At 49.8% G+C, this 11,937-nt stretch overlaps 1 protein-coding gene across 1 annotated transcript in view; it reads right to left on the bottom strand.

The window, feature by feature from the left end:
* LIG1 (ligase I, DNA, ATP-dependent) overlaps nucleotides 1–11,778 on the bottom strand; it is a 27,789-nt gene extending 16,011 nt beyond the window's left edge. Inside the window, exons 1-6 of the mRNA XM_012733810.1 lie at nucleotides 11,595–11,778; nucleotides 9,164–9,231; nucleotides 7,181–7,270; nucleotides 4,747–4,882; nucleotides 2,605–2,731; nucleotides 108–206 (exon numbers count right to left, since the gene is read on the bottom strand). Of these exons, the coding sequence (XP_012589264.1) occupies nucleotides 108–206; nucleotides 2,605–2,731; nucleotides 4,747–4,882; nucleotides 7,181–7,270; nucleotides 9,164–9,180 (469 nt within the window). The 5' untranslated portion in view covers nucleotides 9,181–9,231; nucleotides 11,595–11,778. The remainder of the gene's footprint in view (nucleotides 1–107; nucleotides 207–2,604; nucleotides 2,732–4,746; nucleotides 4,883–7,180; nucleotides 7,271–9,163; nucleotides 9,232–11,594) is intronic.
* Nucleotides 11,779–11,937: the final 159 nt, after the last annotated feature.

Here is an 11,937-nt window from a genome sequence, read left to right on the forward strand (position 1 = left end):
ACACACACACACACACACACACACACACACACACACACACACACACACACACACACACACACACACACACCCCTCCACTTCCTCCCACTTTTCCTCTGGTGTCTCACCTTTCCCCTCCTCCTTTCTCCTCTTGGCCTCTGTGTCCTTGTCCTGGCTCTCGTCTTCCAGGACATCTTGAATTGACCGTTTAGGAAGCTGCTTCCGGGCTGAGAAGGCAAACATCTTGAAGAGACTACTTCACTACATCTGCCCCCGCCCCAGAAGGCTCGAGTCCACTGAGGATGGGGCTCCTAAGAAGGTCTACTCCCTCTCCCTACCTGCTCGCAGCCTCTAACCCCTCTGCAAGTTTTGTCCTTCAAGCTGCAGTTTCCCGGCTGTGTGACCATGAGGCTATTTAACCTCTCTGTGCCTTGTGCCTCATTCTACACATATGCAAAATGGGAACAATCCCCCAAAATAAGTGAGGGCAGTAAGTGCTTGGCCCCGTACCCAACTCTAGCAGATGCTCTCAGACCACCCCCAACAACGACCCCACACACGCACACAAAGATCTTACATTTCCATGTGTCCAGAACCGCTTTTCTGGATCCCTTGAGCATTAAGGGCCCAAAAAGCAGCCCTCATCAGTAACATAAGGTAATGGTCCATAAGCACCCAGGAAGGTCATTCTGAAGTGCACAATTACACCGAGTCCCAGAGCTTTCCCAAGAATTACGCTATAGCTGACTCACAGTTGCCAATCTAAAGACACCTTTTCTGCTGGCTGCCTTCCTTTCCCCAAATCACTCACTGCGTTCTCTCTCCCTCCCCAAGAAATGGCTTGCATTTGAGTCCCTGTTTCAGAGCTTCAGAAACCGCTTCTGTGAGATACGAACACACAGAAAAGCTCTACTAATGGGCAGCCGTGTCAGCCTCACCACCTCCCTGCTTTTACACCAGTATTTCCTTCTCCTACTCAAAAGCCTTCACCATTCTACCATCCCTCGCTCTAAGACCGCCTTCCATTTTCTACTCTGTGCTACCTGATTTCTCTCTACCTGACATTCCAAACTCTTCTCATGCCCCCAAAATTCACTAGACTTTGCAACACTGCCCGATAATTGTTATCCCTGAAAACCTCTGGGCCTTTGTGTATTTAGCAATCCTTTGGGGGAAAGCTCAGATGTCACTTCCTTGAAAACAAAATCCATGAACATCTCCAGGGTCAATCTTAGTGACAGCCCTGAGTTCCCACATGCCCTGAGCCAGTAACATTTCTTTGTGGCCATCTCTCACAGGTGTACCTCTGCCTTTCCAGCTCACAGGCCTCCCATGACTCCCTAGTGCTCAGGAAAAAACCCAGACTCCTTAGTGCCTATGACACAAGGTCTTCTGTGAGACAGTCTCCTCTCTAATCCATCTTCCATCACACACTATCCTTCAACTCTTCCTGCTCCCTGATTTCCTCCCCAGAGGACTTTGCACATGCCATTGCTGGCAATTACACAGCCCACCCACGCCTCCTCAACACAGCCTGACCCAAGCCCTCTCCATAGCTCAGTGAGCCATGGCTTACCACCTCTGGGCCAGCCAACTCTTGGCCTATGTCACTGTTACAGGCATGCACTCCCCCAAGGGAAGCCAACATGTAATCCTAAATTTTCCAGCAGTGACAGTGAGAAGAGACAGAATAGGTAAACTTAGTTTCTTTTTTTTTATAGTTATCTAAAATATTACCACGCCAACAGGTTTTCAATATTGAATGGTTGACGCTCTCTGTCAAGCTCTAGACCCGGTGAGCTTCCCTCACCATCAACTGGGCCCAAACTTTTATCAGAAATACTTGCTCAATGACTAGATTTCACTAAATTTATTGTTGCAAGGATAGGTTCTCATACCTCCAGCCTTTGGCAGGAGGCTCCAGGAACTGAGCCTGATGTCAGCTCCCACTGAGTTGAAATGCCATCCTGCTTAGGAGCCAGATCTGGGGTCATGCTGCCCAGGTAGGTGCCTCAGTGCCCCTCCTAAGGGCCAAAGCTTCCTTCTCCCAGGGGGCCGAGTGCCCCATCTCAGGTCGGCTCTCAAGGGGCCATCTCTGGTCCCATAGTTCACTGCCCCTTAACTTGTGTTCAAAGCACCGGCACACTGAGTCATCAACAGCCCCAAAAAGCCATCTCAACGCTTACACCCCCTGTCTAGGACTCTCTCTCTACTCAGTCCCTGCTCACTCCTATACTCTCAGGGCTCAGGTTGGTTACTCTCTCCTTGAGAAGTCTTCCTGAGTTGTGGCCTGACACACCTGTGCCCCTTCCATCACGGCATGTGGTCACCAGATGGCTCCCTCTCCCTTACTAGGGGACACCCTCGGTCCCAGACGCTCTACATATATTCACTTCCAACACTCTGGCCTGTGTGACATGGGTATTGCAATCATCACCCTCTGTTCTACGGAGGAAGCAAGTGAAGGTCAAAGAAAGTTAAGTCACTTGCCCAAGGTGACTCAGCCAGTGGATATTGTGGCCTTGCTCTTGACCACACACAGCCAGCAGAAGGATGGTCCCTGGTGTAAAGCCCCAGTGTGAAGGAAGAGGGGCTGCTGAAAGGCTAGGGCACACGTGACCTTACCTGTGCGACGCTTGGGTATCCCAGAAGGGGAGATGCCCACAGCAGAGGTATCCGAGGGCGAAGAGTTGCTATCAGGAAAGGTGACAGGACTGGGAGGGGACACTGGCGGGGAGTCTGGGGCAGGCTTCTGGAAGTTTGGGAAACAAAGCAATTCTAGAGTTAGGGAAGAAGGTGGGACCACCTCGCCATCTCATTTCCCAGTTAGCTGAAAACAGATTAGACACTAAAGCTTGCTTTCTTGGTCCCATGGCCCCAGTCCTGGTTCAGGGCTCAGTTTCTCCTCCCAGGGCCATCACGCCCCCTTCCTATGTGGTTTCATGGTCCCTTACCCTCCCCATTGTGGACACCAATAATAAAACTTTTTCCTCAAGTGACAGAATTTTTTATTTTTAGCTAGGCTTAGGGTGGTATAAGACTACATTTCCCAGCCTCCTTGGCAGCTGGGTGAGGCCATGACCCTCAGTGCTACACAGTGCTTCAAGCTTCCAGACACCTCTAGGGCCCAAGGGTCCACTATGTGGTGCCCCAAAGGAGATACCAGCCATACCACACCCCCTGCCCTGTGCTGCTTCCTCAAAGATCTGAGCCCTAGGTCAGGAGGGCATTCCCTCCTGGCTCAGAGGTCCCAGCACCCAGTGGCCAGCATCCCCCCCATGAAGATTCATTTTAGCTCCATGGCCAGAGGCATGACAGTAGCACCTGTGTTTGCAACCTCCATAAGGTCAAGTTCTCTCTGCCTCTTCGGTTATCTAGTTGCTAACGTTGTACCCAGTTGACAATTCATTTCTTTTATGTTCACTGACACAGATGGAGCAGTTAAGGTTGCAGTGGGGATCAAGGCTGCAGATCATAGATGAGGGGATGGGGGCTTCCCTGGTTGCCAAAGGGGTTAAAGCACAGTACTATGAAGCTGTATGCGGTCGCTGCAACACAAGTTTGATCCCCAGGCAGGGAGTGACCCACAAGGCGCAGATCTCTCCTGTCTCCCCGCTGCTCCCTCAGCAGTGTGTTTCAGTCCATCTGCCTGTTCTGCTCCTCACTCTCACCCCATCCCCACCTCTGGCCTGTACCCCAGTTCTTAATATGCATAAATAAATAAAACTTAAAAAAAAAAAAGAAGACAGGGGGATGATCCTGCGCAACCTAGAAAGTAAAAAAGCTGAAAGGAAACAAGCTACGACCCACAAGAAAGGCACAGAGGTGCTAGCTTTGAAAACAGAGGAAAGGGGTCTTAGAGGCTGGAAAAGGCGGGGAAGGGATGCAGTCCCCAGCCTCCAGAAGCCACACAAACCTGCCCACACCTTGATATTAGCCTCCACAGGCCAGTGTCAGATCTCTGTTCAGAGTCAGAAGACAACAAAATTGACTGCTGATTCAAGACCCTGTGAGTGTAAATTGTGATGGCAGCTAAGTCTAGAAGTGAGGGAAGTCTTTGGGGAGGTAACACATGAGCAAAGACCTGCAGAGGGGGAGGCACAGAGCCACGTGTGTGCTCAGGGGGAAGAGCAAATAGCAGGAAAGAGCACAAGCCCCAGTGGGTACATGAGAGGCCAGGGCAGAGTGAGCCCAGAAAGATTTGTAGATGCAGTGGGGAGGAGCTCAGGAGGCCCCGTAGGTTCCTCTAAGGTCAGGCTTTGGCCTGAGTGGCCAATACTGGGGCTGGAGCAGTGAGTAAGCTCACCTTCCACCCCCAGCCCCCCAACCCCCCGACACACAGAATGAAAAACGCTGCACTGAAGTTTTTCTTCTGCTGTACACTGAACGGATGTTACCTGACATAAACAGGAGAAGGGAAGGAAGTGAGCAGACTTATTTTGGAGAACTAAAAAAGACCTCTGATAGGAGAGACTGGAAATGGTTCTAAGGCCTTCTTTTGAGTATCAGGCATTGTCCTCAGATCAGTGTGAGAACTGATTCCTCTCTTCTTCAGAGCTGCCCTACTAGGACCGGGCTGCACATTACAAGTGAGCTAATCAAGGTAATCACGGAGACTAGGCTTCAGGTCTGCCCCAAGGCATCCAACAAACTCCTCCACCCCCAGGGCAGTCTCCGGAATTCTCTGGAGTAGCTGCAGCTCGCAGTTCCAAAGGCCAAGGGGAATTATTTCTTTTGGTAAAAATGGGCAGGCTGGTAGGGACCTACCAGGACTTTGGGGGGAGTGAGGGCTTCCTCCTCCTCTTCTCCTTCGCTGCCCAGGGCCCGAACTAACTTCCTCCTTGGCCTCTTGACAGGTGAGTCATTCTCAGGTACCACTCCATTCCGCTCCTTCAGTGCCACTCTAAAAGATGGGAAAACAGATTTTTCTAGCAGGCAGAGTAGGGATACTGCCCACACTCCAGCTCCTTGCAATGTTTCAGCCCCTTCCTTTCCTTCCAAACAACCATTCAATGAACTTTTCCTAGGGGCCTCCTTGGCACAGACTCTTCATCAACCATCCATTCACCAAACTAATCTGGAGGCCTCCTAGATACTCACCTTGTGATAGATGATGCTTAAGAACTCTACTTTGGGTAGAGACTGGCCTCCAACATCCATCTGGAGACCCTCTTGACTTCCATCACATCAAGTTCCTGAGCTTTGGTCCATGTATAGCGCCCAGCTAGGGACTCCACCTCCAGCCTTCCCTGAGGTTAGACATGGCTAGCTCTGATCACTGGGGAGTAAGTGGCATGACTGAAACATGCAACTTGCTTCTGCTTGTACTAACTGCCATCTTACTCCTGGAACTTGGCCTTGCAGACCTGTTTAGACAATGCACAGAGGGCTTGGCAGAGCAGAGAGAAGGGGATGGAGGTGGAAAGACGGCAGAAAGGAGCCTAGGACAACGTAGTGGAACAGAACTGCCTACCTGCCCTCAATCAGCTAAGCAGCTCAGAATCTGACAAGTGAGAAATGGCAGCTTTTCATTTCATCAAGTAACTAAGATTTCGGTTCAGCAACTCAACTACCTAGCACTGGCTCTGCGGAGCCCCCAGTGTGGTGGGGAGGAACACAGCCCATGAAAATACAGCAAGCATGTAACATGCCAATGGTAGCGCTTAGGGCACCAAGGACTTGGCCGATTCGTACAGGTCCCTGCATGTGCAGAGCTCCCAGTCTGGATGGAGAAATCAAAGTGTCTCAGAATGTCATTCACGAGAGTGTAGCGGGTTCAGATGAAGTGTCTTGGGAGGGGCCCTAGGACATTTTTCATGGGGTGAAATAAAAGTATCGCTGTCGATTTTATTCAGGGCTAACCCCACAGGGCCTAGAACAGGGTCTAGCATGCAGAAGAGGATATGTATTTGCTGGGTAAATAAATGTACATAATGTGATTCCATGAATGTAAAAATATACACAAATGTACATCCATCAGTGTCTGCAACTTGCAAATTCTGCTTTAGCTAGCTAAAAATAAATTTAAGGGATGTGTTACTGAGCATTATGTTGGACATGTGCCAGAAACTTGAAAAGTAACAGGGACCAAAGGATGGTCCCTGCTCCCCATCTGTAACTTAGTCGCTCAACAAATATTTACTGAGCACCTACTATGTGTTCATAACTATACCTTGAGAACATGTTTAGACGCACAGAATAAAGGTCTGGAAGACTGTAACTCAAGTGGGTAATGTAATTCGGCTGAAGAGAAATTATTATTAAGGACTTTAACTTTTTACTTTACCTATTTCTCTGAGCTGATGTGTAAACAATTACCACATATAATTCTAACTACGGATACCTCTGCCAGAAAGCACATGCCCAAGAAGACACACAAAACTATTTATGGTGACATAGGTTGTTGTCAGCTAGGAGTTGAGAACAAGCCAAAGACCCATCAGCAGGGGAGTGCTAACTAGTTCCCGTAGACAAGCCATACAGTTGTAAACAAGGCAGAAAGAACAAAGGATCTGAAAGCCCTGTGCTCATGGACAGAAAAACACCCTGAGTCATGTTATCTAAGTTGTGACAAGCTATTTATCTATAATTTTTTTTTTTTACATTAAAGTAGGAGTTAGGCAAAATTCTTATTTGAATCCCACCTTGCTGAGCACCCACATGCTATAATGTGTGAATTCACTGAACCCCCAGAAAAAAGTCTGATTGAGATATAGATACCCCTATGACAGGTGAGGATACGAAGCACCAGAAGGGGACATTCCCTGCCCAGGCTCCCAAGTTAGGGATGCGAAGGAAATCTGGCAGGTTAACTGGCCCAGAGGGTTTCACAGGACGCAAGCAGGGTCATCTGGAAAACTGATGTGGACTCTGGCGGAGGGAAACAATGCCTTGGTCTACTCGGATCAAGATGAAGCCAGTGACCAGCTTCTTTACCTCAGGGTGAAAGTCTGCTCCAGGATGAAACCAAGACGTGAGGAACAGAGTTCTGAGACAATGCTGAGACCTTATATCTAGCTGTGCCTGAAGCTGCACCTAACTTTGGATGTCCTAGTTACTGAAGTAAAAAACTTCCTTCTGGTGCCCAGACATTCTGAGCTGGTTTGTATCACTGGCAGCCATGAGAGTTCTGGTTGTTCACAGAACAGACTGCCTCCCCTCTGCCCACCCCACACATCCTGGCCCTGTTCCCATTACGTACTTTGGAGGGGGTTCTGGCTCTCTGGTGCTATTGGATGTCTCTTTCTCTGGCTTCGTTGCTTTGCTCTCTTTCTTGGGTTGGAAAAATGACCTGGAAGAACATAAGGTGGGGGAAGAAAAGGGTGAACAATAGCAGCACCAATAATTCTTCACTTGCCCTGCACTCAACCCTGTACCTGTTCCTAACCTACCTTATAACAGGAGTTCAAGCTATCCCCTTTGACTGACTGGAAAAAGGAGCTCAGACAGAGGCAATCCTGTTTGTCTGCCTCAACTCCCCTGAGATACAACACATCCTAATTTTCACTCAATAAGTATTAACTAACACTTATAATACACCAGAGCCTGTCCTGGGCCCTCAAGATTTAGTGGTGACTCTAAGTCCCAGACCTCAAGCAACTGATACGCTAGGGGAGAAGGCAAATATTAAACAAGTAACTTAAGTATAAAATGAAATGTCAGGAGTTACTGAAATGCTCTGAAAAGGTTAAGTAAAGCAAGATCCCTCTGCAGGAGACTGGCTAGCCCAGCTGTGTTCAGAGTAGACAAAACTGAGAAGAAAAAAACAGGAACTTGATGGCGAGAAGAAGAGAGCTCACCACACTTTAGCCAACCTCACACTACAGCCCACCGCCCCAATTACAGCACCAGACAGCCCAGATGGAGGAACAAAGTGAGGCTGTATAGAGGAGACCAGGAGGCAGCATGGCCCTACAAACCAGAACCTGGAACAGGTAAGGTCACTCAGAGAAAATCTGCAAATTCAATGGAAGTGTGGCACTCAGCTCATGGGAATGGACTTATGCTGGCTATTTTTGGTAACAGATGGGTCATCACATAGAATGTCATCAATGGAAGTAGGGTGGGTGATCTGCAGGAATCCCTTTCTGTATTCTTAAAATTCTTAAGTGTACAACTTTTCTGTACACTTAAAATTCTTCCATATAAATGGTTTATTTAATTTTTTAGTATATTAACCATCTTTTTTTTTTTTTTAATGGAGGTGACAATGGTTTATAGGTACAATTTAGGGTTACAAGTACACCCTCTTCAGATGTAGGTTACCACATACCATGCTCACCACCAAAGCACCTATAATTTTCCCTCTTTTGCTCCACACCCCAAAAAGTTTGCTTGATTTTTAAAAACAAATACAACAGAACAGGGAGAATGGAAAGCCCTCAACCTGAACCGATTTCTCACCACTAGAGAAACATGTAGCCTGGGGTCTGTGCAGACCCCATCTCCCATCTCTGGCGCTCTCTGGCTATCAGCCAGGTCTGGGTTTGTCAACAATGCAGTCCCTCCATTTTCCTGGGGGTGGGGAGGAAATTATCTCAGCTCTAAAGGCCTGCTTTTTCGCCACCCCCAAGGTGGGCAAGAGGCCCCAGGCTTGGCATATCAGTCCTGCATTCCATGGCTGAGGTGACTCAGGTTCCAGGACAGTCCCTGGGCTTGAACTGGACCAGTGGAACTTGACTCTCACTATGGATGGGGCAGTGGGGAGTGGGATGCTCTGGTCCCAGGGGGACTTCTAACTCAAGGAAGAGCCTGCCAAAGTACCACAGCAGCAAGCAAATAGAGCCCAATGATGGGGAGAGAGACTCCCAGGGACAAAGTCTCAGCAAATGGACCTAATGACCAAGCCAGAAAGTTTCCACTATCACATTCTGTGCCTCTGTTCCCAGAGTCAGCTAGCATCAGCTGGCACACTAACATCTAGACAATCACTGTTTCTTTGAGGGGAGGAGGGAGGCAAGAGGGGAGAGGGGCCCTGACTGAGGCAGGACGCTTGCAGGGTCTTTACAAACTACAGCCTCCAAGGAAACCCCTTTCTCCCCACTTGTGACAACCACCAACTTCTTTATTCCCTGGGGGACGAACCCACTGCTGATGGGTTCCATGTGCTGCTCAACTCCTAGAAACACCAAGCTCAGAGAAAATGAAAGAGAAGCGGTGAAGTGGGGGGGGGGGGGATCCTTACATTATACTTCGCTGCATGATGGCGTCAGAACCCTCCCTTCCCCTCTTCTTCTCTTCTGTTAGCTGTGCCTGAAAACAGAAACCCACATTCTTGATGAGAAGACTGGCTGTACAGGACCAAAGTGCAGAAACCTATCAGGTTAAAAAAACAAACAAAAAAACCACATTTCTCATATATTTATTTGATCATCATCCAATTCTAATTCATAAGACCCCTCCATTCTCTTGGAATTTCCTAACTGCAGTAAGTAACTGCATCTCTTGTTATGTTAATGAACGTAAGGTAATTAGGAGAAGTACCGGAAAGGGCTGGCCGACTAGGAACCAACCACTAGATTAGGAGCTGGACATTCTAGTCCCACCCTCTGTCCCCAGGTTGGATCAATTACCAATAGCCAAGGAGTTAATCCATCAAGACTCTGAGAAAGCCTCCACAAAAACCCAACCCTGCGAGAGGGCCCTGCAGAGAGCTTCCGGGCTCGTAAGCCAGAAGGAGTGCTGGCTGAGGACCCACTTGCTGAGGGCAAGGTGCTGTTCATCTTCCTCTATCTCTGGCCCTAAACCCCTCTTTCCACAGGCTGTTCCTGAGTTCACTTAAGTGGCTCTAGCGACTTAGTCAAACCTGAAGAGGGGGTTGTGGGAGCCCTCTCCTTTAGAACTAGTTGGTCTAAATGCTGCAGACTGGCACCTGAAGTCTGAGGAGGATCTCTAGCCTGTCACTGGAAACGCAGGTGAGAGCCTGGGATTGCTACTGACCTCTTCAGGGGAGGGTGGTCTTGGGAGAAGGAGCCCTTTACTCATGGGATCTGAAGCTCTCATCTGGTAGAGACAGTGTCTCAATCAAATTGAATTCTAGGGCGCCCTGCTGGCATCCAAAAAATGCCTGTTGGTATGGGACCCATATTGCACTGGGAGCAGGAACCCTCTTCAGGAGCATCTGCAATGCAGTTAGTGCAACCAAAGAACTGAGCTTCTCTTGTATTTCTAATTTACTTAAATGTTAAGAACTACACAAGGCCAGTGGCCACTGCATTTAGTGGTGAGAGCTAAAGTATAAGTTCCATCTAGATGGATATTGTCTACTTTGTCAAGTGACAATGACTGCAGGATCTAAAGTGATACCTGGGCCTGAACACAGCAGTATATACATACACAAGTATTTGCTTACCGAAAGCTGGGATAATGGAAACATTCCTAAAGAACTGATGGCTCATAGGCAGGATATTTCAAAAACCCTGCAGACTTAATGAAAGCTCACATGTTCTGACCTTCATTTCATAGACTTGATGAATGAACTCTTTGGCCAATGAAAGCTCACATAGCCCCACCTCACCTATGGGAACACTTTACACCTTTCTCCTAAATCTGCTACTCTCCTCATCTCAGGAACAGCTCAGCATCCCTCAAAAGGCAACTGAGGAAGCTGAGACCACAGAGGCCCTCCCAGGACCACACAGCCAATCAATCAACCATAGCTAGGGGGATGAGGATGCACATTCTGAGACCACTTAGGATTCAGTTTAAGACAATTCAGTTTCAGATCTCTCCATTCCACTTCCACCTACTGAAGTAAAAGCTCTGGAAATGGAGGAGGAAATCTGCAGGTCTAGCTCCAGGGGATCCTTACATACCATGAAATCGAGACCGACCTACTTTGCACAACTTCCCAGTCTTTCCCTCGGCATTCTTAAGCTGCCTTTGAGTCAGTGAGAGAGGTCAGTCATATTCCCGGTCAGCTTTCAGAAGTTGGCTCCCGTTTCCCATTGCCCCTCCTTCCCGACAATTCCTTTCCCCCTTTCTCTTCAAGTTTCTCCCCTCGCCTAGGGACATCAAATTCCTCTTCCCGTCCGAAACTCCTCAGAGCCTCTCTCCACACCTGAGTGATTAGATGCCCAGATCTTTCACCCGCTCTCTCCTTGACCCAACCCCCTACCCAAGTCTCGGTCTCCAGGATTTCTAGGGTGCCCCGTTTTCAACAGACTCCTCCCAATCCAAGAGGCCCCCGGCTTTTCATACAGTCTTTGCCTATACCCAGCCCTGGCCACTGACCTCTCCCAGGCCACTTGGGCCCACCCCTTAAACCCCACTGAGTCACACCAACCTTTCCCCTAGCCCCGCCCATCATCAAATTATTCACGTCCCCGCCCTCCGACCACGCCCCTTTCCGGGCGTCCCCGCCCCTCCAGGCCTCTAATCAAATTCTTTCCGACCCCACTCGTCCCGAGCCCCCTCTCCAGGTAACCCGCACACTCCTGCAGATAGCACCCGGTTACTTCCAGTGGCCCGAGGCCGGTGCCCTCACACCCGCGCTCTCGGCCGACTGAGTGGCCTCCAGGTCGCTCCTCCCCTGGCGATGGGCCCGGTAAGGCCACGGGCTCCGTGGGCCCAACACGCACACACTCCCCGCCTCCCAGGCCCTACTTGCCGCTCACAGGCCGTGCGTGCCGCAGTCCTGGGCTTCACACCCGGAACCGCTGGGCGCTCGACACAGCTCCAAATTGGCGCCACAGAATTCGCGCGCAGACTTCGCGGGTGGGGGGCGGCGCCGAGCTGTGGGCGGGGCCCCGGTCACTTCTGCGCCGGGGCTGCGGCGCGGAGGACGCTGGGAGTTGTAGTCTCCGGAGCCGGAGGTTGTCAGGAAAAAGGGTGAAGTGGGGCGAACCCACCCGCAGAGCACCCTGGGAAACGGCCTCGAGCCTTCCCTCGCTATGGATGAGCGGGTGTGGCTGCAGGTCGGAGGAGTGACTGGCAGGGAAAGGAGGAGGAAGCCGTAAC

The sequence above is a fragment of the Condylura cristata genome, unplaced genomic scaffold, assembly GCF_000260355.1.
Source record: "Condylura cristata isolate star-nosed mole 26May11 unplaced genomic scaffold, ConCri1.0 scaffold00041, whole genome shotgun sequence".
Taxonomy (NCBI): Eukaryota; Metazoa; Chordata; class Mammalia; order Eulipotyphla; family Talpidae; genus Condylura; species Condylura cristata.